Source organism: Sceloporus undulatus, chromosome 3, assembly GCF_019175285.1.
Source record: "Sceloporus undulatus isolate JIND9_A2432 ecotype Alabama chromosome 3, SceUnd_v1.1, whole genome shotgun sequence".
Taxonomy (NCBI): Eukaryota; Metazoa; Chordata; class Lepidosauria; order Squamata; family Phrynosomatidae; genus Sceloporus; species Sceloporus undulatus.
The window spans coordinates 196,892,478-196,919,465 of NC_056524.1; the positions used below are offsets into that span (position 1 = coordinate 196,892,478).

A 26,988-nucleotide genomic window follows, 5' to 3' on the forward strand; every position below is an offset into this window, starting at 1 on the left:
CAAAACACACTGCAGAAGTAATCCAGTTTGAAACCACTTTAATTGCCCTGGCTCAATGCTAGGGAATCCTGAAAATTGTAGATTATTGTGGTACCAGAGTGCTCTGATAGAGAAGGCTAAATGTCTTACAAAACTACAGTTCTCAGAATTCCCTAGCATTGAGCCAGGGCAGTCAAAGTGGTCTCAAACTGGATTATTTCTGCAGTGTGTTTTGGATCTGAGGCTTAATTTAAACATGACAGTCAATGCATATGAAATGTTATAATAGATAAGTTTGATTTGGTCCATGTTTTGTTTAAAACTGAATTACCTCACCAATGCAGGCACCAATCCACAAGTGCTTTGTTATCTAGAAACAAAAAGCTTTGTTTACATGAGAGACAATCCCCAGCATTCAGTTCCTTATTGACTCTGGCTACCAGGTGAGCCTTTAAATACCAGTCTGTATGAAATGAGTGTCAGCATGTTGTAGTGGTTTGTACTGGAAGACCAGAGTTTGAATCCCGGCTCAGCCATGAAACCCACTGATTGACCTTGGCAAGTCATACTCTCTCAGCCTCAGAGGATAGCAATGGTAAACTTCCTCTGAAGAAATTTGTCAAGAAAACCCATAGGGTCGCCATAATTTGGAAATGACTTTAAGGCATACAACAACAAATTAAATGTATATGCTGGCTGCAAGACGGAAAATGCACAGTAACAAGACTATTAAATCTCTATGGAAAAAGTCATACCAAAACTGAAAAAATGTAGTAAGTTGGCTTTTAGATATAGACATTTTTAGGTCAACATACACTTTTGTACAAAAGAGAATGACAGATCCCTGAAAATAGGGGAGCAGTAGTCATGCTTACAAACTTACTAGGACTAATTTAGATTTGCAATTCTTGCCCATTTCTTCTATATTACAACATATAACTCAGGTTCCTTTTTATAATATAAATGAAGGCCAAATGATTCTCAAATTAATACTGAATACAGTGATGATTATTAAATAAATGAATGCTATTTCAAAATGTGTTAGGGGTTGGAATAACTGCTTTTTTAAAAATTGAGCATATAGGGCTGAAAAACCCACTGATTCAATAGGATTTATGGAAGTGTTGTCTTAAGAAGCCCATTCATTCAATGCACTGACAACATTCTTGTTGGGAATAGCTTGATTTAGCCCATGCTAATTTAGTCACATGCTAAGGCATATATGTATGAAGGCAAAAATCATAAACGGATCTTATATAGCAAAATGCAGAAGTGGTCCTTCAGTTATCAGACTTCTGCAAAACCCTTGATTTATAGTATCTATGGTTTGGAGTTAAAACCCTAACCTACACAAGCATGTATTCAAACTTCAATGGCAACTTTATGGGAAAACCAGCCTGACTGCTGAGTTTTCACAGATAAATGGCCTATGGGAATTTGTGCACACTTTGCCTCCACTCAGTATTCAACCTGCAAGATTCTAGGTGTATGCTTACTGTGGCACATGGGGAGGTGTAGCTGCAGAAAAGCAGCAGGAAGGGGTGAAGTTGTCCCTTCCATTGGCAACTCTGTCCACCACATTTTATACACCCTCTCACTTACTTGTTGAATGTTCAAAGGACTTCAGTCATGTGTATACCTCCTTGGCTTCATGGCAGTTGTATAAACAGCTAGACGAGACAAAGGACTTTTTCTTCTTAACTTAAATGGCTTTCTTTCTTTTGCATCACTTATGAAGCATTCTGTTTATATAATAATGCTGGTAAACCTTTTCCATTATAATTTCACCAAAATGCACAGAAGACACTTGCAGCTCAAAACAACTATGCCCTCACATCTTTTGCTGGAAGAATAGTAGATTTTTGCCTTTCCTTTGTCTTTAAAAATCTGTTGCATCTCGTAGAAAATCATGTCAGAACTAGAAAAATGGAAGTGCATCCCACTACACACTGCAGGAATCTTTGTCACTCAGTCCCTTTGCATGAAGATAAAAATGCGGTATTTCCCTGCTAAATGTTTTACACAGATATGGGATAAAATATTATGCCACAGAGGAGTTTTCCTTTGAAGTGCTATACTGAGGTTTGTCCAAGACATCAGATCTTAAGCATTTGTTCAGCAGCTGCTAAATGGTAGAGGAAATTTTCAGTTGCCGGTGGAAATCGCTTCTGTTTCAGTGCTTCAAAGTTAAGGGATGGCTTCTCGCCGTCACAGAGAACCTCTGTGAAGGAGGCCAGATTTGTCAAGATTTCTTTTGTTTTCAGTGAAATGTCCTGCAGGTATAAATAATTTTAAAATAAAAAGAGCAAAAATAAAATCAGGGTGGTCAGAGCAGCTTCTTAGACAATAGACTGAAGTCAGGAGGATGAAGGATAGCTTAAAGTTCTCATGAGTAAACCCCCCCCCCCCAAAATGAATCTAATCAAATCCAACAGAAGGATTGGTCTCTTAGGGTGAGGAGGAACCACCAATGGTGGAGAGGATCAGTTTTCTAGTATACACTATCAGTGTCTGCATACCTAGAGAATATTGGAGCCACTGTGCAGTATGGTCCCTGAAACTACAGACAGTTCTCAGGTTGGCTACATTTCAAAACTGGAAAATCATTGTTTGATGTCATTACCCATATTTAACTTTTTCCCATGTCATCCTATGTACTGCCAGAATAGGGTGCATGAGATTTGCTGGTGGAGCCACTCAGAAACAGTGTTATTTTTCCTGTAGGACAGAGACTGTGTGCTTTGAACATTTCGTTTCAGGATTAATAGTTCAGAATGATGTATAGTACCTGTGTGACATGCTATCCAACAATGCATTATGCCAAGTGATGTTTACAGCTTAATATAATTTTAAAAATGAAATGTTTTCCTGGAATAGCATAGACCAGTGTCCAGGAAGCTCTTTGGTTGTGAAAGTGTACTTAGCACCAGAATAGCATAGTTACTTGGTGTGGAATAAAAACAGTAACAAGCTGCCTTGTGTCAAGTGAGACCATTGGCCCTCAACTATCTATACTTAATGTGCTGTGGTCTTGTGTCAGACTGCTGCTGTTTTCAGTTTTATAAATTTTCAAATTGTAATTTGAGTACAATACAATAATGGTCAAGATTTCTTGCACTTTATACGTAGCATAAATATACACTGGACCTCACAGTTGTACAACTGATTGTATAATGAGCACCAAGGCCTTTAGGTTACCTCTTGCATGACAGTCAATTACTCCCCAACTGCCAAGTCAGCATTTTGAAAGAGAGGTTGTGTGTCTATGTCCCTGCTTGTGTGTGTGTTTGCAGCATGACTGGCTGCACTGGAGGCTGCATTTATGCAGCCTCTTTGTATGTGCAGAAACTTGTACAATTGTTTTTTTACATTAGCATAGTACCATCAAGACTCTGGCTACCCAGACAGTGTGAATTGTTCTGGAAGCTGGTATATAAATATCAAACACAAAAATGAACACTGACTGGCCATGTCTTTAGAGTTTTGGACACATCTCTATAAAATCTACTTAGAGATGCCTTGGATTGGACTTTGGCATGCAAAGCACATACTTTGGTGAATGAAGCAGTGACCCTTTATGGACAGGAAGTAGGAGAGAGCCTCCTCTGCTGTGGTGTTCCATTGTGGAACACTCTACCTTGGAAGACTAATTGGTACTAACATCGGCTTCAATCTGATGTCAACTGAAAACATGACTTTTTATTGATGTGTTAGGGGTCTGTGAAGTCGAAGGCTTTCATAGCTGACATTCATAGTTTTCTGTGGGTCTTTTGGGCTATGCGGACATGTTCTAAAAGAGTTTATTCCTGACGTTTCGCCTGCATCTGTGGCTGGTATAGTCAGAGAATGCTGGGATGGAAGAGAACATAAATCGGCACTGGCATCTGAAGTTGCCAGCCACGGATGCAGGCGAAACGTCAGGAATAAATTCTTCTAGAACATGTCCGCATAGCCCAAAAGACCCACAGAAAACTATGTTAGGGATCTAATTGTTTTATCCACATATACATGGTTTTACGCTGTTTTAACTTTTAAAAAATGTTAAATGGTTTAATATGCTTTTATAATGTTTTATTTTTATTACTTTAATGTTTTGTTTATACTTATTTTATTTATGATATTCTAAGATCTAATGATACAGGGTGATATATAAATGTTTTAATAAAATAAAATCATTTATTTACTTTTAACTCGTACAATATATTCTGTTAGCCACAATGACAAACATTCTAGTATGTTTATAATTAGTATTGATCTAGGTTAGACTGCTAAGACTTGGGACGAAACAGAGCACCCAAAAAGGGCGGAGTGGGGCCGCCCCAGCACCACTCGCCCCAGTGCCGCAGCAACCACATGTGTGTGGCCCCAATCCACCCCACTGCTGCTGTTTTAAACTGCCTTCCCCACTCCTTTTCAAGCCGTGTCTTTACCTTTAGGGTGTTGTCGGGACATGAACTGTGTGAACACCATGCCCCCAACGCAGCCTGACGCATCCCTTTTGGCCTATCTGTTTCAGGCCATAGTTCCCTATTGAGACCATAAGTCTTGCATCCTCAGTTTAAATATCCTGTGAAATCACTCTCATTTGCAATTTAATAGTTTTATATAGACATATATTAGGACAAACAATAATTCTCACAGTATTTTGTCATGCAAAACTGCAGTTTTCTTCTCAAATTAAAGGGGAGGATTTTACTCTTTCTCCTCACATGCAGAGAAAAAGGAGCCTGGCAGTCTATATCTTGCCACAGCTTATTCACTTACCTAACCAATAGTTCTTAATCTTCCATATGTTTTGGACTTCAGTTCCCTGAATCCTTGACCACTGGACAAGCTGGCTGCAGTTTCTAGTAGCTGATATCCAGCATATGAGACTTACTGACTTAAACCATGGCTTAGGTGAGAAGTGGATAACCTGTGGCCCTCTGGGTGTTTCTACTGGCCATATTTCGCAAGATGCCTCTTGGATTAGGCAATCATTTGAACCAGTGTTTTCTGATTCAAAAAGTAAAATCACAATACTTTAGAAACGAAAGTATGTTCAAGGTGGAAATAATCCCAAAAGATTAACCTTAACAACTTGACTGTTGGATTTATCTGGATCCTCTGCAGACTGAACAATGAGCTGCCCAATTTCTTTGTGCAGTTTCCCCATTGTCATTGCCTCTATGGAGAAAAAGAGAAAGAGAAGGCAGTGCCATTCATTTGTACCATTCGGTATAGAAAAAACACAGTAACAAATGACTCTACAGAACTGGTTCCCAGTCTTGGGTCCCTAGAGGTTGTCAGGATTTCTATTCCCAGAAGTGTCAGCAATTATTGAGAATATGAGACCATCTGGGAGTTGTAGTCAAGTAACATCTGGAAACTGATGTTCTATAGGCTATGGTCATAATCACAGACACTATGTTCAGAGACTCCTAACAGTCAGGGCTGGGGAGTAGTGGTGATTTTTGGAGTTACTGTTTGTCCTAATCTGGAGTAGGATATTTTTCTTAATGTTACTCCTACTTCTGTAAAAACCTCTTACACCTTTATTCCTTACTCCTACTATTACTTCCCAGCCCTGGGGAAAAGCCCTGGTTGCTTTGCAAGGCTGGTGTGTGTGTGTGTGTGTGTGTGTTGTTTGTGTGCAAGTGTGTCTCTTTGCCTCCCAGTCCCTTCCCCAGTGCAATATAATAAAATTGTTTTTTGGTGTTTGTATGTACAATATAATAACAGGAATATATTTTGTTACTTCTTATTCCTACTCTTGTAAAAAACCCTTACTCCTTACTCCTACTCCCCAGCCCTGCTAATAGCCCAAGAAATTCCAGAGAAAATAAAGATAAACTTTCTTTTCCACAAGCTAAGGATTATTCACACCAACATTCATCTTTCTGCAATCACTGTCATACTACAGCTGGGCTCAAAAAATCCTTTTTGCTACTTTATTTTATTATCTGTCTCTTTCTTGTCTGCAGTGTTTCCTTAGTTCCATTTTTTGCTAAGAAACACCACTGATTTATAGTATCACTTTGATCTAACCCCATTCATCTCAATTGAAAACTACGGTCAACAAAGAGTAATTTTTAATCTTGGTCCCACCTTTGTTATTTGATATATTTTAAATAACCCTTATTGTTCATATATTTTTCTCCCTGCTTTGATTATCCTTTGGACATCTTTTACGGTTTTCATCTTTGTTGGGAATCAGATTTAGAAAGAACAGCATTTGCTTTTGAAGCTTCTGTTAGTTTAGTGACCAATATATTTAGAACATATTGGACTCCAGATGGTTTAAGAATGGAGGTGTAAATTTTCCCCACTGGGTTAGAAAGGTGCACCAAACTCTTCTCAAATCTGCTCTTAACAAAGACAAGATGAAATATTAAAAAGTCAGAATCACATAGCCAACAAACCTTTTGCTTGCTGTGAAATGGTAATTTCACTTTCAGCCAAATTTACATATATATCATAGAGATCTGGCCTGTTGCTCACTTCTGAATCAATAAATCCAGCAATGTAACCTGATTGGGAAAGATTTGACATGATTACTGAGCAAGGTCTTTCACATGCTAGTTTTAATAAAAAATACAATTATTTCCATCTATCGTATATACTCGACAATAAGTCAATCTCATGTATAAGTCGAGGACAAAATTTAAGGCCAGAATTATGGATTTTGATATGACCCGTGTATACGTCAAAGGTAAAATTTAGGGGCATATAGCAAAGGATCTAAAGGATGAAGCAAAGCAAAACAATGTCAAAGAACTTACAAAAATCCAGCAGACATAACTCTTTGTGTTCACTTTTAAGGCTGGATGGATGAGAGACTAGTGGGGTTCAGTGCTTCCAGGACAGATTATACTCTTGCTTTTCACCAGGGGATGGTTCATTCTTTTAAATAAGAGTTAAAGTACAGTACTTACATTGACCTGTGGATAGGCTGACTCAGGTTTTTGGATTGATTTTTTTACCTAAATTTCTAGACTTATACATGAGTATATACAGTAATGCTGACACTGAATTTCTGTTGACATCTTTGATGTTTACTTAGAAAAATGTATGAATAAAATTCCATACTATACATTCTTCTATTTGCAGTCTGTGGGGAAAAATCACCGCATAACATTTCCCATACAATATATGAAATACAGTAACTATTAAAATATTTCAGAAAGAATTGTGCACACAAAGACATACACACACACTGGGAGGAGGAAGAGGGGTTTAAAAATGGTACAGTCTGCCCTTCCTTTATGCGGGGGAGCCATTCCGGACCGCCGCCCCCCCACGTAAAGGGAATTCCACCTATGCTCAAGCCCTATTTAAATGAACGGGGCTTGTGCATGCGGCAGCACACGTGCACCACAGGCACATGCTCCATTAGCCCTTATGGAGCACACCACCCCTTTTCCCAGTGCAGCTTCAGTGTATGCTGAAAGCTGTGTATGATGCAGGCGCACTGTACAACTAATTGCTTTTCACTGTAGGTAAACCAAGTCATATTGCAAGGATCTAATATTAAGGGACAAATAATACTATGTTCTTTATGATTTGAATATTTGTGGGACTAAAACCAACTATATTAAAAGAGTATAGCACCTATAATGTATAGCTTTAGCAAAGCATTTTTATTTTTTTAAAAAAATTGTACCACCATCTATGTTAAAATACCAGATCAGTGTACAAAATGCAATAAAAAATCTTCATAGAGTACACAATGCAAACTATTAACAATATACACACAAAAATGAAATGCAGGAAACATCCAAAACAGCTCATATTACTTAGGATAGAAAAGTTTCAAATGCCTGGATAAACAAGTAAGAATACACTCGTCCCTCCACATTCACTGGGGTTAGGGGCACAGGACCCCTACGAAAGTGGAAAAACCACAAATAACAAAAACACTATGTTTTTACCTGGAAGAATGCCTAGAAGACTCTCTAGGTCCTCCAGGGCAACTGTGTGGTAAATAGACATTGGCCACAGAATTTACTGGAGGAGCTACAAATGCCTAGTGAAGTGTTCTCTCTAGAAATCTCCAGATCCTTCAGTGTGACTTGGTTAAAGTTGACCATAGAGTTGTGCTGGAGGACCCAGATATTCTTAGAGAGAACATAATAAAATCTGTGAATAATCAAATCCGCAAAAGTCAAAGCTGCACATGTGGAGGGATGAGTGTATAATGTTACTGCCAGCATCATGTCCCTGGGTTATATGATACTGCTTTCTGCTACTTGATCCTATCTGATTATTTTATAGCAAAGGGAAAATTTAATCACTGTGTTTAAGGTGGTGAATCACAGCCTTTATTACTAATACCTGGACACATTTTTAATGCTTCCACTTCATCATCATTCAGATGTACATAAGAATGAAGGATTGACCAATCTTGCCGATGCCATACCAAGGCTGGTAGAGTCCTAAAAATTAAATTAAAAGAGTATGATACTGACCATATTTTAACATTCAGTTTTTTAAAAAGAGTATGATTCATGCTTTTTCACATTTTTGCACTCATAGGAGTGAGGTAAGCAGGGGTATAGTAGCTATATCCTCCCTTATGCTGTGTTCCTGTGGCTGTTCACATGCTGAAGGACTGTATGCCTGCTGTCTGAAGCAGGAAGCTTGCTGTACTTATGTAGATTCCTCATTGTAATTTAGAGCATGCAGGAGTACAACATGCCCCCTTCCTATGCCAATGCAATCCTTCTAATGCACAGAGGGTGATGTATATTCACCCACAGAGGGGGCAACAAACTTGGTCTTGATTTCTCCTTTCAAGTGATTGGAACTGTATGAACCATAAACAGCACTTGGAAACATTCCAGTCACATAGTTCATGCACATCTCACATCCTTCCTCTGTTGGTAGGGTTTAGTTTTACTTCTGTAGAATCTCTGCTATTGCATATGGATTATTCTACTTTAAACAAAGACTGGTTAGAGAGACACAAAAAAGGCAGCTTCCAAACTCCTGATATGAATCTGGCTTGTTTTGAAACTAACAAGTGTTTTGACTGGAACTGTAAATACTTGTTTCTAAGAAATATTGTGGTTAGCTAAACAAGGCTGGTTCCAGCACAAGTCCTTGCACTTCCTCAAGTGTCTCCCCTCACTTCTTTTAAATACAGAATCCAAATGCAGAAGGCTTACATTCTTTTTGGTATGCAAAGGAATATTTCACCACCTATGTGAAAGAAGAAATGAATGTTTTTCATGGGGTTAGACCTCTGAGACATATCCATATGCAAAGGGATTTTGCACCACCTTTGAGAGGAACTGCAAAAGAATTTGTAACATAAGCTTTAGTTGACATGGTCTACTTCCTCAGAGGCATGCAGACAGATAAGATCAAGTCTATAAAAGCTTATGCTACAACTTCTTTTGCAGTTTGTCTCAAAGGTGCTCCAAGACCCCTTGGCATGTGGCTATTTCAAACTAATGTGGCTATGACTCTGAAGTCTATTCCCATGAAAAACTTTCATTTAGGTAGTACACAGTTTATCTCCAGACCAGCTTTGGAAAACAGCAGAAGTTAGTTTTGTTTCCACCTTTGTTCCACCTGTGATTTGAACAGCCTTGTCCCATTTCTCCTGCTGTTTTCTACCCACCATCTTTGGGTGGGGCGGGGGGACCATACCCCATAGAGGTTTACTTATTTTAGGAAATTGTTTTCAGGTCACCACCACATTAACTCACCTCTGCTTAATTTCAAACCCTTTAAAACAGATTCATAGAAGTGAGCACTACTAGAAGAGCTAGTTTAGTCTGCCCCCAATTGCTCTGCCTCTCCTTTTAATTGTTACAGTTTCTTATCTAAGCAGAGCCTGCACTTTCAAACCATCTCTTTATGCTCCCATTTTCTACACATACAGTAATGGTCTATTTTTGGAAGGATGCATGAATATTGGTGTGACGAGTTTGAGGCCCCCTTTCCCTAATGTGGGTACTGAGCGAAGATGAAAGTGAATTAATTTAAAAATAAATGGTGGGGAGAGGGGGTCAGGTCTAGGATCTTTGCCTGATATATGAAGAATTGCTCCATTTTCTACACATCTGATTTCATCTGGGATAGAAGTCACTCTCTTCTTTAAAAAGTTGTCCCAGTTTGGCAGTCCCAGAGTACCTGAGAAACCTTGACCCCATCTCTTCCTTCTTAATGCCTTTCTTTTCTTCTTGAACAATGACAATGACTGAGGAAGAATATATCCTCTGCATGAACATCAGGGAATTAGCTACTAATTGTGTCAAGCTAACTTAGTGCTATATTTATTGGCTGCTATTGGGAGCCCAAAAAGAAGGGAGACACTCAGAATCATGACATCACTCATACACTCCCTCCCCTCTGCAAAAACTAAATGTACCAGGGCACAGGAACAGATGTGTAGGAAGACCATTGATCTTTCCAAATTGAGTTTTCCTTAAAAGGCAATGGAAAAACATGGGAGAAGATGTGTGGACCTGGGGGTAAAGGTGTGAGTTGTGTAGTTAATGGAAGTTACAAGATCTTGTACATAATGCAAGATAACACCACCATTTTGATGGTCCTTCGATCCCCTCCAAAATGAGCCAACTTCAAACCAGAAGCTGCTTGTGAAGCTGTCCTATTAAACCTGAGTTTGTTCTAAATCTTAATGTCGTTTCCACACAGTGACAAGGCAAGATTCTGTGAAAGCAAAACTAAAAGTAGCTGAAGACCTCCTAATCATGTGGGAGTTGGGTGGTTGGAACATACGAAAGCCGAGGTTGGGGCTTATACATACACTGTTAGGATAAGATTTAGCATCATGTGTGAATTATATCAGTCTGTACTTCTGATTCTAAACACATAGGAAGCAAACATGGGCTGGTTTGGGTTGTAAATAAAAAGAAAAAAAAAAAAGAAAAGGCTGAATACAACCCATACCTCTTGGTGACTATTTATTTCATCTATGTGCTGTACCTTGTAAACTCCTGGACAGCTTCTATTCTTGGGTGATACACTACAATTTTTTTCTTTAACATAACTGCAGTATACAGGATGACTGTTTCCATTCCAAATTGAGAAATTATATCTTGAATGGAAAGGAGGAAAGAAAAGAGTTTTAGTGTGGCAGCTAATAAATATATAGATAGCAACAACATAATTAAGTACGGTAGTATTTGCAATAACTTACTTTAACTACTTATCATGAGAAAGTTTTTTTACTGGAATGATAAGGAATTTGCCAAGTGGAATCTTTTCTGGAGCCAAAAGAAACAATGGTTTATATTACATTTTTAGTACATGAAATACCTCTTTCTCTGACTTTGCCTTTGTATAGTTTAAAACAACACAAAAACAGGAAGCTGAGAGCAAAGGTTAGAAAAGTTACTTTTTTAGACAACAGTTCCCAGAACTGCTCAACATTCTCTCCTACTCTTATAAAGAGAGAACAGGCAGGAGTGATCCGGTTGTACTTATACCACAACAGGCGAAGACTAGAGCAAGGTTGGGGGAAAGTGTGGCCTGTCAACTGAAAGCAGCTCACAATCCACACTTGCCCTCAGCCCCAATTCTTAAAAATGTTCAGGCCAACTTTTGGATGATTTTTTTCCACCTGAAAATAGCCCCAAACGCCCCCAAACAACTTCTGCAACTTCTGTGCTGCAATCCATAAATGGAAGCAAACAGCAGGGCTTGGAAATGTTTCTTTTGGGGATGACAACACATTGATGTTATTCAACAAACCAATTCTCCCATGCTCAGACAGACAGACAGTGTAATATAATGGTTAGAGTATTGGAATGGGACTTACAACACCCAGGTTCCTTTAAATATTCAGTCATTTAAATTGTTGGATGACCTTGAGCTAGTCATTCTCTTTCAGAATTACAAGATTGTTGTAAGGGTAAAGTGGAAAACTGAGGAAGAAGAAGCTATAGATGTTTTTTTGAACTCACTGGAGGAAAAACAAGATATACATAAATATACTTCATTAAAATAAAGACTTAGAAGAATTTCTCCCACCTTTGATTGAACCTGCAAGGTAAGCTTTTCGGACATCAAAATCTTTGCTTAGGAAAGAACCATTTTCTTCACTCTGGCAGATTCCTTTTGTCAGGACAGAAATATAACTCTCCATCATTTTCACAGGACTCCCATATTTTAGGTATATTCTGAAAAAGAGAATAGATCTCCATCTTTTAAACTTTATACTAGTGGCAGAACATTACATACAAAGCAGCAGGGCAACCACTCTAAGAAAAATCTGACTGCTCATTTAATATGCCAAACATACTTTTCATACACAAGCTTACTTGTCTTTCTATGTCTGACTCAGGATATTACAGTACTTATCAAATCACTGATACCCCATCCTTCTGTCAGTTACCTTCAAGGCAACTTTAAACATTCTTTTAAAAAAAAAGTTCGAAATTTTAAAAGAACAGTCCTAGGTTTTAAAACAGTGTAAAGAAAGGGTCAATACAAAATAAATAAATATTTTTTTATTTATTTATGGTTAATAAAATTAATGGAAGCAGTGAGTAATCCTGTTTTTAAAAATTAAAGAGAATTTATGCTGCAGTCTACATGTTGGTAATGAAAAAGCCTTGTTATGAATTGCAAACTGGGAGACTTTATAAAGGAGGATGACAATCAATACAGCCTTAGTTCTTTAATGGAATACACCAGCAGTCTCATAAAAAGCATGTGGGATCCATTTAGTTGTTTGTTCATTCTTTGGGCTTTTTGTTTTTTTACAGGAACATCATGTCCACCAAGTGGAACCTGTTACAAAAGACATACACTTCCATTTACAGAAAAGTCTTTCAAAGCACACACACACCTCATATTTTGTCACTACAGCAATACAGTTTGAGAACCAGGGTGGTGTAGTGGTTTAAGCCTTGGACTATGACTCTGGAGACCATGGTTCAAATCCCTGCTCAGCCATGGAAACCCACTGGGTGACCTTGACAAAGTCACAGTCTCTCAGCCTCAGAAAAAGGCAAAGGCAACTCCCTTCTAATCAAATCTTGCCAAGAAAACTCCACTCGAAAATGGTTTGAAGGTTCACAACTACAACAAAAAAGCCCTTTGTTATTTTTAAATAGCTGGCAATCAGAAGACCTCACAAAAAATCTGCCACCAGTCTCAAAACAAACAAACAAACAAAAAACAACCCCCCCCAAAACAAAACAAAACCCAATAAAGTCCATTTACTTTCTTGCTTGTCCCAAGGTAACCTTGATAGAATACTTATCTCACAGATGGGGGAAAACTTTAGCCTTCTAAATATCTTGAGCTACAAGTCCTATCAGCCTCACCTAGGGTTGCCATTTCACGGTGGTGGGCGGGACTTTGCAGCTGTAGTAAAAAACAGATGAGTGATACACACCTACAGAGGATCCGAGTGAAGGCTGCATATTTCTCTGGGTTAAAGTCTTTAGTAGTCAAGACAATGGAAAAATGTGTCACCTATACAACACATGGAAAGAAAACGTTGCTCTATAGTGTTGCTTTATACCCCAATATTCCATTGTAACACTACACTATATTGCATATGCAAGACATTACACCAACACAAACTAACCAGTGCCCAAACTAATTCAGAATCTCATTGGAATACAGTAAATGAAACAAAATTGATGGATTTGGTTTTGCTCCATTTCTAGCAAATAAAGAGGTTAACTTGTTTATATAGATTTGAAACCAGCTTCAGTCATATCTTGTGAAATTTAGTTATGATTAAGTCCCATTGATTTTCATGCGCTTGCTCTAAGTGTGATTAAATCCAGATTCAACCCTATATCAGATGTGTTTTCCATTCATCCCCTATTAACCTCATTAAGACTGCAATAATCTTCTTCTAACAAATGAGCAAGTTCAACAATATTTTAAAACTTTTAACACAAAGAGCTTTCCTAAACATGTAGTCACATGCATGCTTGAATCTAGCATCAAAGTTTAATAAGGATTTGAATGTTTTACTACCTTTTTTAAAAAAGAAAGTTTTAGGATTTAAAGAAAGCACTTTCCACAGTCACACATACAAAGCTGATGTCAATCACTCATGTGTATAAGCTTGTCTGCTGTCTGGGTTACAGATATTTGAAATTTTCCAAAGCAGTATGTATTGGGGGAGGAGCGGAAGAATTTGAATTATTGGAAGCAGCTAAACAAATATCAAGGAGAATTCCAAAGGAATACTTCTAGAGACAACCAATTTGAAAGCAGATAAAATAAGACAACCACAACAATATTCTTATCTGTATTCGTCACTTAATGACTTCCTTCAACCACTATATCACTCTGAACACAGTGATCTCACTTGATTTTGGATGCAATACCAACATCAGGTAAGTACTTGGAAATGGCAGATAGCAGGGAATATGAGGAATATCCATGTAGAGCTAGGAAAGCAGCCTGCCTAAAATTCTGGGTAGTTCCTGCCTGTTAAGCTACAAGGACCAGTAGTCGGGCTCAGTGTAGAGATGTTTCCTATGCTCATTAGAAATATATGATTTTATGACTCTCTAAATTGCTGCTTTATTTTCTTCAACACTGCTCTGACTTCAGAAGACCTCTTTGTTAATTCTTGAATCTGAAACAATCTGGTCAAATGTTACACCAGCCATAGTTTTCTAAGGGATTATTGTGTTATACCATCATCCCTGCAACAGTTACATACCAACATGAAAGCTCTAGCTGATCAGGAATCCACAGATGAATTATCAGTCATGTGCAGGTGTACTACACATATGTATGCATGCACACACAGAATCAGTGGGTTCTGCTCCCAGGAAAGCATGCCTAGGATTACAGCCTTAGATGATCAACCCAAAGGCTTATGGCCAAATCATTTTGCCACAAAACTATATGCTGGCACATGAGCACTGCCCAAGAAAGGACAGCCGGAAAAGACAGGTTATTAAGGTGTTTCCCCAGAGTCATATTATAATACTAGTATACCTTTCTCTGTCCTAATGCACCTTGCACTTTACACAATTTCCCAATTTAGTCTTGAATGCAAATGTATATATTCATGGAATACTATGGTTCTTATATTCTCTTCCACTTTTGATATTATGTCAATGAAAGACCGATTAGGCAACAAATGTCTTATGAACAGACATACAGATGTACAGTGCGTCCTCGCCTTACGCGGGGATCCGTTCCGGATCCCGCCGCATAAGGCAAATTCCGCCTATGCTCGAGCCCCATTGTTTCCAATGGGGCTTGTGCACGGCAGCCGCCGCGGCGCGCAACAGGCGCGCACGCCCATTCAATTGAATGGGACGCGCCGCCCCTTCCGCCCCGCAGCTTGAGCGCGTATGCTCAAGCCGTGTATGGTGCACCTGCGTATGGCGCGGGCGCGCTGTACTTATAAATAATCAGACAGATTGGCAGGCATGTCAAATGTCTTGCTGGCAAGCATTCATAGGATCATAATATGCACATGTTATCCTTCTACACCAAGCTCCTTAGAATTCCATTCCTACCTTTTGTAAAGCTGAAGAGTCTTGAACGTCCATGGTTGTAATGTAAAACCATGTCATTCTGTACTGACCAAATATGAAGGTGTGAAGCTGTTTGCTTTCATCTGTAAGGCAGCATTTTCTCAACAAGAGATCTCTTAATTCAATTGTCGTAGAAGGGTAACACCAAACCCACAAAGCATCTCCATTGGTATCTTTTTCTATGGTGGAAAGATGTTCACTGTGAGAATGCCAACAGCAGCAAGGAAGTAAATTGATTGGTTAATCAGATCCATTTATTGCACTTACCTTCACACTCACATTTTACACAGACACATGCACACACACACACACACACAGAGATTTTCATTCATCTGTTATCTTAATTTTAAATTGGTGTTTCTGTTTTGAATTTATGTTATGGAATACATAGATTGGTACTATACATAGATTGATGCATAAATCCGTAGCTATGTATTTCCCTAATGCTTAGTCTAAAGTTTTTGGAACAGCATTAAAAATTATAAGATGTTCCCATACAGTAAAAGCTCTCCTTATCCACAGATTCAAGCATCCACAACTTTGAAGTATTTAAAAAATATATTAATTCTAAATAGCAAACCTTGATTTTGCAATTTTGTATATGGGACACCATTTTACTACTCCATTATATTTAATGGGACTTGAGCATCCACAGATTTTGGTATCCATGGGCTGTCCTGGAACCAAACCATAGTGGATACCAAGGGCCCACTGTACTCTACAGCCATTAAACCTGTAACCAAACCTAAATACATGTCATGAAACAATGACAAATGTTCTTTTCCTGTTGCCCCTTCCTCTTTTTTTCCCACGTGTTGAAATTTAGACTGCAAGTTCCTGAGAACCTAGACTTACCCTTTTTATACTCTATATAGTCTGGTGCTCAGTAAATGATAATTTAGTAAATAATGAGCCAGTGTGGTGTAGAGGTCTGTGTGAGACTCTGGGAGTCCAGGGTTCAAATCCCCGATCAGTCATGGAAACCCACTGGATGACCATGGGCATCACATTTTTTCAGCCTCAGAGGAAGGCACTTGCAAACCCCTCTAAACAAATCTTGCCAAGAAAACCATGATATAGGTTCGTCCTAGGGTTGCCATAAGTCAGAAAATGACTTGAAAGCACATAGCAACAGTAAATGAAACTATCCCTAAATTATTTCCGTGTTGAGAAAGAAACACTGTCAGTCAGATAAGGACTTCTGACACAGAACAATTAAACATTAGGACTTCATTTTGCCACATTTGTTGACAAACCAAATAGTATGTATATACAGTGCAATTAGGAAGATACATAAACTGCTTATGTAGCACTGAATGTTAATTAAGACTACAGGACTATGGAAAGAATTTCCATATTTAAATATTCAGGTACCTATGATTTTAAGGGTTTTATCTGGGGATATGAGCTTCAAAGGCAGGACTGCAACTACACAGAAGGGACAATAATAATAGGGCTGCATCTATAGTACAGAATTAACGTATAGTTAATGTAGATTTCCACATTTTGTTTTTAATTGGGAGGATTCAATCACTTTATATGTGCCTACCCCCCACCCCCCACCCCAAGACTAGGGTTGCATCTGCACTGCAGAAATAATGCACTTTGACACTGCTTTAATGACTGCTGAATGCTATGGAATTCCGGGACTTCTAGTTTTGTGAGCTATTTAGCCTTCTCTGTCAGAGATCTCTGGTGCCACAACAAACTGAAAATCCCAGAGTGAAACCACGACAGTTAAAGTGGTGTCAAATGGGATTAATTCCACAATGTGGCAGCAGTCCTGTGGAAAAGTTTTAGGGGTTGAGTCCACTCTTGTACAGAAAGCCAATGTGACTTAGTGGTTTGAGCTTTGGACTACAATTCTGGAGACCAGGCTTCGTATTCCTTCTGAGCCATGAAGCCCACTGGGTGACCTTAGGCAAGTCACACACTCTCAGCCTCAGAGGATGGCAATGGCAAACCCCTTCTGAAAAAAATTGCCTAGCAAATCCCATGATAGGTTCAATTTAGAGTCTCCATAAGTCAGAAGTGATTTATAGAACTTAGAGTTGGAAGAGACCCTCAAGGGCCATTCAGTCCAACCCCCTTCCATGCAGGAACTCACAATCACAGCACCCCTGACTTGAACACAGCAGAGGAACACAGACAAACTCACCCTTTTCCAATGTGAAGTCGAAGGCTTTCATGGCCAGCATCCATAGTTTTTAGAGGGTTTTTCATGCTATGAGGCCACATTTTAGAAGAGTTTACTTCTGACGTTTCGCCAGCAGCTGTGGCTGGCACCTTCAGAGGACGATGCCAGTCACAGATGCTTAGTGAAATGTCAGAAATAAACTTCTGGAACACAGCCTCATAGCCTGAAAAACCCACCCTTTCCTTCAACATAGTCAATCTCTCTATCACCCTAACCCACAAGCAAGCATCGAGGAGAGAAGGCCACACAACCATACTCCTCCACACTCTCAGAAACACAGAGTTGGAAGAGGAACCCAAGGGCCATCCAGTCCAACCCCATTCTGCCATGCAGGAACTCACAATCAAAGTACCCCTGACAGATGGCCATCCAACCTTCTCCTTTAAGGAGGAGATTCCACCAAACTCTGAGGAAGTATGTTCCATTGTCAAACAGCCCGTACTGTCAGGAAGTTCCTCCTAATGTTGAGCTGGAACCTCTTTTGCTGTAGCTTGCATCCAATGCTCTGGCTCCTGTTCTCTGGAGCAGCAGAAAACAAGCTTGCTCCATCCACAATATGACATCCTTCAAATACCTAAGCAGGGCTATCATATACCTCTCAACCCTCTCTTCTCCAGGCTAAACATTCCCAGCTCCCTAAGTCCCTCATAAGGCATGTTTTCCAGACCCTTCACCATGTTGGCCACCCTTCTCCTTTGGACACTGTCTGGTTATTTGTCCTTACCAACAGCCCTACAAGGTGGAATAGGGCTTTTCAAGGGAAGGAAAGGAAATGGTGAAGGGTCTGGAAACCATGCCTTATGAGGATAGATTGAGTGAGATGGGTATGTTTAGCTTTGAGAAGAGATAGTTAAGAGGTATATAGCCCTGTTTAAAATATTTGAAGGGATGTCATGCTGAGGAGGGAGCAAGCTTTTTTTCTGCTGCTCCAGAGACTAGGACCCAGAGCAATGGATGCAATGGAAGAAAATGCTCTCTTCTCAAGCAAGAGGGTGGCTAAGGGGGGGGGGGGGGTTTCAGGGTTTGTGGGGAAGAGAAAAGAAGGCACCCAAAGCTGCCTCCATTTTGTGCAGCAGAGAGCAGAAGTAGACTTACCAACCAGCCCCACACCCAACAGCCGCTGAATCTCTGTCTCTGCCATCTTTCTCTCCTCCTGGACCCCGCCTATTTCCCGACTGCCAGGCCTGGCCTCCTAGCCCCATCATCATGGCCCTCCTCCTCTTAGCAGTATCAGGAGGAGGAGAACAAAAAATGGAGTCAACACACGCCTCCCAGCTTCCGGTGTGTGTTTTTGGGGGCTCCATTTTGGACCAGCAGAGAGCAGCAGGATGAAGCCTGCCATGGTGCAGCTGGAGGGGGGCCTGAGGGGTTTTTATTTTCTTTAATAGGTTGTAAGTAGGTTGTAAATATTGAAATGGGACAGGACAAAGTTTGTAGGCATAAGTCATAAGAGATGATATATGAAGAATGTATTTATTTATTTTTTGTATTCAACTGAATTATTGGTCCAAAACACACTGCAGAAATGATCCAGTTTCAGACAGCTTTAACTGCCCTGGCTGAATGCTAGGAAATTCTGGGAATTGTAGTTTGTTGTGACACCAAAGCTCTCTGACAGATAAGGCTGAATGTCTCTCAAAACTACAGTTCCCAGAATTCCTTAGCACTGAGCCAGGGCAGTTAAAGCAGTCTCAGATTAGATTATTTCTGCAATGTGCTTTGGACCATAATAAGGAAAGACTTCTAAGCAACTTCCCAGGATTTCTAAGGAAAAATTGTTAAGACAAGACTATCAACTAGGGTCCAAAGCACATTGCAGAAATAATCCACTTTGAGACTGTTTTAACTGCCCTGGCTCAGTGCTAGGGAACCCTTGTAGTTTATTGTGGCACCAAAGCTCTCTCTGACAGGAGGCTGAATGTCTCACAAAACTACAGTTTCCAGAATTCCCTAGCATTGAGCCAGGGCAGTTAAAGCAGTTTCAAACTGGATCATTTCTGCAGTGTGTTTTGGACCTATGATACTGTTAAAGAAAGTCTTAGGATGAGAAGTAGAAAAGTACTGGCAGGCAGGCAGATGGAAGAAGTGTGAGCAGGTATATGTGTAGGTGTGAGTAAGTGAAAAGGTATGAGTAAGTGAAAAGTGGGTATAGAAAAGGGGAGGAGTGATGAAAGGAAAAGGAAGGTAAGGAGTCGTGTGGAAAGATACCTTGAGAAGGAAAAAAGAGAAGTATAAAGGACAAAAGGGGAAAAGAATAAAGGGATAAAAGAAAGAAGAAGGAAAAAGTTGTTTGTAGAATGTAAGAGAGATATTTGTAAATTGTAGATTGTGAATCTGTCATGTTATATTAAATTAAGGTAAATTATATATGTGTTAAAATTGATTTTAGATGTTTGTGTGCTATGTGTTAGGACTGTTATGATTTTACATGTTTAATAAAATTTATTTTAAAAAATGAAAAAATAGCAATGGGGTGGCTGTTAAACCGAATACATCCTTGTAGACTCCTGAAGTGTTTTTGGCATTGAACTAAAGGCCCAAGGCTTTCCAATCTTGGATCCCATACGTTGTTATTGTTGTTTTATTTACTTATATTATGCCTTTCTCCCAATATAGGGACTAAACGTGCCGAATGGCAAATTTAAAATGATACAATTTAAAATGTAACTCCCAGAATTCAGAGACACAGCTGTGTTAGTTGGGAATGTCTCTATGCAAAGAGATCTTGTAGCACCTTTGAGGCCGCGGCTGCATGCACACTGCAGAAATAATGCAGTTTGATACCATTTTCATTGCTATGACTCAGTGCTATGGAATCCTGGGATTTGTATTTTTTATTTTTTTTTTTATTTAGTGATACCAGACCTCTCTGACAGGGCTAAATATCTCTAAACTCCATTTCTCAGCATTGAGCCATGGCACTTAAAGTGGTGTCAACCTGGATTGTTTCCGCAGTGTGGATGTAAGATAAATATTGTTTATTTCTTTGAAATTTGCTGTGGACCAACAACCGATGCTTCACAGGTTGGCACCCTTTCTGGACCACCACTTTGAGCAGCACTATTTTAGTTCACACTCTATTCATTCTCCTCTCATCTTTGTAATACAGGTTTAACATGTCTCAGTTTCACTCCTGACCATCTGCAAGATGGAAAATAATATTACTGAACAGTTTGTTATCCCTTCCTTGCAAGAGCAGCATATGCTGGACAATTAAAAAACAACAAATCCTTCAAATATCTTATTTTCCTATCTCTCCACAAAGACATCTGAGTTTGAGGAAGCCTGAACTGTCGCCTTTCCTTCTGTTTTTGTGGCACTGGGAATGAGGGCAGGGCTCACTGCAGCCTAAAAACTGCAAAAACAGGGAACATTTCTAATCTGCCTGTTATCAGCAGCTCCCTAAATATTATTTAACTGGACAGTCAAAAGTTCCCCACTCCTGTTCTAGACCATTTTCCATACTGGTTTCAGGTCTGAGTTTGGGATGCATGCTATGTTGAATACCCCGTTCAGTGATCTGTTCTGTGTGAGAGAGAGCGAGAGTGACTGTGTTAATTCTCCTAGATCCCTCAACAAATCCTAATACCATTAATCATGGCAGCCTCTCTTTCTAGACTGAGGATCAGGGATTGTATATTGCAGTAGTTCCATTTCTCCTTGGAACATAATTTCTAGAATGGGATGCCGATGGACTGTCGCTCTTTTCCCATGGGAATTGTCCTGCAGTGTTCCTCAGGGTCCCTGCTTTTTCATATCTGTACAGAACCTCTCTGAAAGATGCTGGGTGGTTTATGAGATTATGTACCATCAGAATGGTACACATTTCTATTTATTCTTTAATCTGTGGACAAGTTTGAATCAGCATCAGTTTAAAAGTTCTAGTTTTATTACACTTCCAACTCCCCAAATGCCCCTGACAGTGTTGTCACTGACAACATTGTGATAAAATGTGCTTTGCGGTGGAGAGGAGACTGACACTTTACTGAGTAACAAAAATGTAACTTTGCCCAATTCTGGTTGACATGCTCATCTATCACTTGAGATATTTATCTGTTCCCATATATGCATTTCATGCAGTTTATGCCTATGCTGTAATCAGTCCAAAGTGAGCACTGGACTATGTCTCTGGAGACCAGGGTTCGAATCCCAGCTGGGCTATGGAAACCCACTCAGGGACCTTGGGCAAGTCACACTCTTTCAGCCTCACATGATAGCATGGCAACTCCCCCCCCCCCTAAAGAAAGTTGCCAAGAAAACCCCTTGATAGGTTTGCCTTGGTTGCTCTAAATCAGAAATGACTTGAAGACACACAACAACAACAACAATAAAAAAGCCAAGTGGAGATTTCAATCTGGCCTTAACATGAAACTGTGGCCTAGTTATGAGAGGGGGAGAAAAAGCCAAGGGCTCTGGTTGGTGAGTATATTACACAAATAATCCAGTTTGACACTGCTTTAATTGCCATGGCTCACTGCTATGGAGTGCTGGGATTTGTAATCTGTTGCTACACCAAAGCTCTCTAGTTATGTGAGACATTTAGGTGGAAACCACAAACAGTTTCTATTCCTGTGAGACATTTAGCCTTCTCTGTCAGGGAGAGTTCTGATGCCACAAACAACTCCAATTCCCAGAATTCCATAGGATGGAGCAGTTAAAGTAGAGTCAACCTCTGCAGTGTCAACGCAGCCAGAGAAGGCTAAATATCTCATTATAATTGCCATCCCTACAATTCCATAGCAGTTAAAGCGGAGCCAAACTCTGTAAACTCGTCTCTCCACATCTGCAGCTTTGATATTTGTGGATTTGATTAGTAGGTACACTCTAGGAATCTCTAGGTCCTCCTGTGCAACTCTGTGGTCAACGTCCAACAGACACTGACCATAGAGTTGCGCTGGAAGAGCTACAAATACCTAGAGGAGTGTCCTCTCTAGGAATATCTCTAGTTCCTTCAGAGCAACGTTTGGTTAAAGTTGACCATAGAGTTGCGTTGGAGGACCTAGAGATTCCTAGAGGGAACATTATTCAAACCCGTGAATGATCAAAGCAAATATGGAGGAGGGGACGAGTGTATTTTATGGATGGAGCCAAGGACGAGAGCCAGCCTCGAACCCGCGCCCCTCGGGTGGGAGAACGCAACCACACCAACAACTTCGTCCCTTCCTTCCTTCCTTCCCGGCTCGCCTATTCCAAGAAGACAAAAAAGGCCAATTGACACTAGTGACACACCAATTGCACCTCGAATCCTTCAGGGCGCATGCGCGCGCCAGAGAGCCACCCTCCCGCGCGGACAGGCCTCCAGGCCTCCACTTCCGGACACGTCCGTGCGCGCGGCTGGAGAGGAGAGGAGAGGGAGGTGTCACGTGACGCCTTCTCTTTCCGGCCTCGCTCTCTGGCTGCTGCTCCTGGGCCCTGAAGCCTCTTCCTCTTCTGTCCGCGTGAGAAGGAGGGGAAGGAGCCGCCGCCATCATGCCGGTTTACTTCCAGAGGCCGGAGAACGCCCTGAAGCGGGCGAACGGTGAGTGCCAGGAGCCTCCGCGCCTATCACCTCCGCCGCCATTTCCTCCCCCCCCCCCCTTCCTTCTCCGCGCCCCGCCCGGCTTGGGCTCCATTAATGGAGGTCTATAGGCCTAGGCTCCTGGCTGGCCTCGCCACCATTTTAGCACGGCTTCTTTCTCGCGAGGCGAAGAATACATCCTTTGGCACCCTCTGGGCCCCACAACAAACTCCAGCTCCCAGAATTCCACAGCAAAGAGCCACACAAAGAGTCAAAGTGGTACACCTCACTGTGGATGCAGCCTGGCTGACAACCTTGGGCCAGTCACACACTCTCAGCCTCAGAGGACGGCCATGGCAAAGCCAGGCTCCGAAGCCACACGCTCCAGCTTTCGTAAATGTACAGCAGACATATGGCCTTGACCGATTTCCCCCAAGAAAATCCCATGACAGGTTTGGTTTAGGGTGGCCCTGAAGCAAAAAGGAGTTGGAGGCACACACATACACACATACGCTATATATACATACAGTATCTGTACTCTCTCTCTCTCTCTTTCTATATATATATATATATATATATATATACACACACACACACACACACACAATATACATACACTGTATATGTGTGTGTACACAGAGAGTATATATATACATACATTATATACACACACTATACATGCACAGTATATACATACACTATAAATATAGACACACAGATATTATACAGTACATACACAGTGTTTGTGTATGTGTATATATTATATACACACACACGCACACTATATATATATCCACACACACCCCCCCAAAAGAAAGAGAGAGTATAGTGAGTGGAACTACACAGTGCTGATGAAGACAGTATACTACTGGTGTGTAGTACTGGTATTCTTCTCACCACCAGCAGATGCATTTTTCAGTATGACGTTTCCACAGTCCATTCAAGACTGGTCACTTATGCATCCTCTCAGTTTTGTACATAGCAAGCCCTTGGGTGGTTGCAGAGTGGAAGAGAGCAAGGGCAGGCGTCTTTCTCAGCCCTTTCCCCATGTTAAAGTTCTTGAATTGGGACAGTTCGCTTTGAGGCTCAAAAGCGGGGAGTGGCTGTTCTGATGGGCCAGTAAAATGTCAGTCTCCAAAGCAGTGACTTCCGAACTCTGGTCCCCCAGGTTTTTGGGGGTGTTTGGACTTCAGATCCCCAAAGCCTCAGCCATCTTGACCAATGGTCTAGGATTCCCAGAATTCCCTAGCATTGAGCCTTGGCAGTTAAAGTGGTGTCAAACTGCATTATTTCTGCTTTGCAAGTTGCAGCTTTTGAAGCGAAGAGAAGAAAAATTAGTCAAGCGTCTTGCTTATCATAGTTAACTTTATTTGCAACGCTGTGAAATGTCTGTGTGTTCTCTCAGATTAAACAATACAGGAATTAATAATAGACTTAACATTATTTAATGGCATTCATTAAGTTCAGAGCTGCCATCCTTAATACATTTTCTTGGCCCCTTTCCCCTGTTTTGTGTCTTTTATGTGGTGAACTGACAGTTCCAGTAGCACAGCTAATTGGGAAGAAGTAAGCACACCCTGTTGTAAAAGCCAATTTAATAAGGAAAATTGCTGGTAAAAACCAGTTCTGTGTGGCAGAGCTGTCTGTAATATAACAAGTGTCATGTTAAATATGTTTGAACACATAGTAATCGGGTTAAAGTAGGTTATACTCAGTTACTAAAAGGTAAATTTTAGTACACTACTAAAATGTTGCAAAAACCAATTTTTGTAAATATGCTTGTTTTGAGCTGGCATGGAGTAGTACTTTGAATGCTGGACTATAACTCGGGGTTCAAATCCCCATTTGGTCATGGAAATCCACTGGATGACCTTGGGCAAGTCACACTGTCAGCCTCAGAGGAAGGGGAAGGGGAAACCCCCTTGAACAATATCAAGTAAACATCATAATAGATTCACTTTAGGGTCACAGTAAGTCAGAAGTAACATGAAAGTAGACAATAATAGTAGAGCTGTTTTGCAACACACAAATATAGCACTATGATTCTACTTTAACTGCCGTGATTCTACCTTATGGAATCCTAGTATTTGCCATTTAGAGAGAGGGATTTATAATTCTTAGCCAGAGAGCTCTAGTATCTCAGCAAACTACAAACCCTAGAATTCCATACGACCTGAGTCTCTGCTACTAAGGTTTTGTAATTTTATGCATTCTTGGGGGCTTTCAGATGGAACACCAATCTATGCTTTATTTTCTTTAAAAGCCTCCCCCTTTTATGTAACTGCCTGGGTCTTGTTTGTGCTAAGCTGCGTTTTTCTATTTGGACAGAGCAGGAGTTGGCAATCTTGGTTTAAACCTAAGTGTCTTTGGAGCAGACAGCAATTTAGGGGATGCTGAAAACTAGATATTTATTTTGTCGGTTGGCATAGTATAAAGAATTTACATATGCTTCTTGCTTTGAACACTGGATGTTACCAATATAAAAACATAAAGTAAATAACTAAAATTTTGTTGATGATGGCTTGGGATTCATAATTTTTATGTTGATTGTTATGGAACCTAAGATCATTTGAGTAAGTAACTTTGAGGATGAACAAGAATAATTGATTTCTGGTATTATTAAATCTGGATCCTGTCTCTACAGTCAACATTTAAACACTACCCCACCCCAAAATACCAAAAACCATAATTCAGAGGCTGAGATCATGGAGTACACATGCCTGTTGTGCTTCAGAGAAAAGCCATTTTTTTTACACATACAAGAATAGTAAACATAAAACAGTAAGTAAGATTACTATTTATTGTGGTATATAGAGAGATCTTGTAGCACTTTTGAGACTAACTGAAAGAAAGAAGCTGGCAGCATGAGCTTCCGTAGACTTCAGTCTGCTTCCTCAGATGCTCTATTTATTGTAGGATACTGAAAACCTACTTTGTGCCCTCATATAATTCATCCTTCAGTTATCTTTCAGAGTGATTGCAAGGATTGAAACATGTACACCATGTAGAGCTCCTTGGAATGAACACTGGATAAGTGTATTAATAATTGATGAAACTAGGGTTGGTATCTTGCCTCTCAACTTAGACCAGTGATGGTGAATACTTTAGGGACTGAGGCCCGGTACAGACCGGCACTTTGAGCCGGCCTGATGGTGGACTAGGGTTGCACAAGGGCTGAGCGTTTACACACTCAGTGACTCTATTGCACACTCTGGGCACCAACTTATAAGTAACTCATGTTCAAAAGACATGGTGGTACAAGCAACTTGGAAGTCACTTGTGGGGAGAATCTTTTTTCAGTCTTTGAGCAGATAGTGAGGAATATAAAATGCTCTCCTAAGCATTCATGAAGTATTAAGGCCTTTGCCCAAGCTGTGTTGTCCAAGCTTTGCACTGAGAAATTCAACATGGCTCACACTCAGTTGCCAAGTGTTGGAGCTAATGGATCTTTTCCAAGAGAGATCAATGTATACATACAACTAGAGGTAATTGCCCATCCTTTGCTGTAGATTCCCGAAGTCCTTTTAAACCTTCCTTGCCCTGGGAACTGAATGAAATTCAGGAAGTGACCTGTGTAGAGTAGATAATGGCATTGACAGCAGTAGTGATGATGACTGATATAATTCCTGCCAATTTGAACATTTTGCTACGAGCCTTATGAGTCACATTTTAATTCTAGGCATCTCTTACTGAGGAGTAACCCCTAGTTTCTTAGATTGAAAAGTACAGTTCAGTTTAATGCAACGGCTTTCCCTTTAAACATGCTTTGTCTCTAGCCTTGGTACAAATCACATATCACTTAACCATAGTTAACAGCAGAATAAACATGTGGGCTATCC

The 26,988-nt window shown here is 40.2% G+C and overlaps 2 protein-coding genes across 5 annotated transcripts in view; one reads left to right on the forward strand and one right to left on the reverse strand.

The window, feature by feature from the left end:
- Nucleotides 1-740: 740 nt before the first annotated feature.
- DENND10 (DENN domain containing 10) lies at nt 741-23,011 on the reverse strand. Of its 4 annotated transcripts, none has more exons than XM_042458710.1 (9): nt 22,882-23,011; nt 15,438-15,634; nt 13,334-13,413; nt 11,962-12,110; nt 10,915-11,026; nt 8,290-8,393; nt 6,381-6,488; nt 5,051-5,145; nt 741-2,252 (listed from the first exon to the last, which is right to left on the reverse strand). In XM_042458710.1, the coding sequence occupies exons 2-9, from the start codon at nt 15,492-15,494 to the stop codon at nt 2,076-2,078; spliced, it is 882 nt and encodes a 293-aa protein (XP_042314644.1). In that variant the 5' UTR covers nt 15,495-15,634; nt 22,882-23,011; the 3' UTR covers nt 741-2,075. The 4 variants fall into 4 exon arrangements, with proteins under 4 accessions (XP_042314644.1, XP_042314643.1, XP_042314642.1 ...); XM_042458709.1 differs by lacking the exon at nt 22,882-23,011 and adding an exon at nt 18,748-18,903 and having other exon boundaries at nt 8,293-8,393; XM_042458708.1 differs by lacking the exon at nt 22,882-23,011 and adding an exon at nt 18,748-18,903.
- Nucleotides 22,996-26,988, forward strand: part of EIF3A (eukaryotic translation initiation factor 3 subunit A) — a 32,831-nt gene continuing 28,838 nt past the window's right edge. The window contains 1 exon segment of the mRNA XM_042458689.1: nt 22,996-23,170. Within this exon segment, the coding sequence (XP_042314623.1) occupies nt 23,122-23,170 (49 nt within the window). The 5' untranslated portion in view covers nt 22,996-23,121.

Excerpts from the sequence above, each read along its gene's own strand:
- DENND10 (XM_042458707.1), bottom strand. The coding sequence starts at position 18,860 with ATGATGATGGGGCTAGGAGGCCAGGCCTGGCAGTCGGGAAATAGGCGG. Across the intron at positions 15,655-18,747 it reads GTTGGGTGTGGGGCTGGTTG|TGAACATCTTTCCACCATAG; the intron begins GTAAGTCTACTT and ends GCATTCTCACAG. Across the intron at positions 11,027-11,961 it reads CCTTGCAGGTTCAATCAAAG|ATATAATTTCTCAATTTGGA; the intron begins GTGGGAGAAATT and ends TTTCCATTCAAG.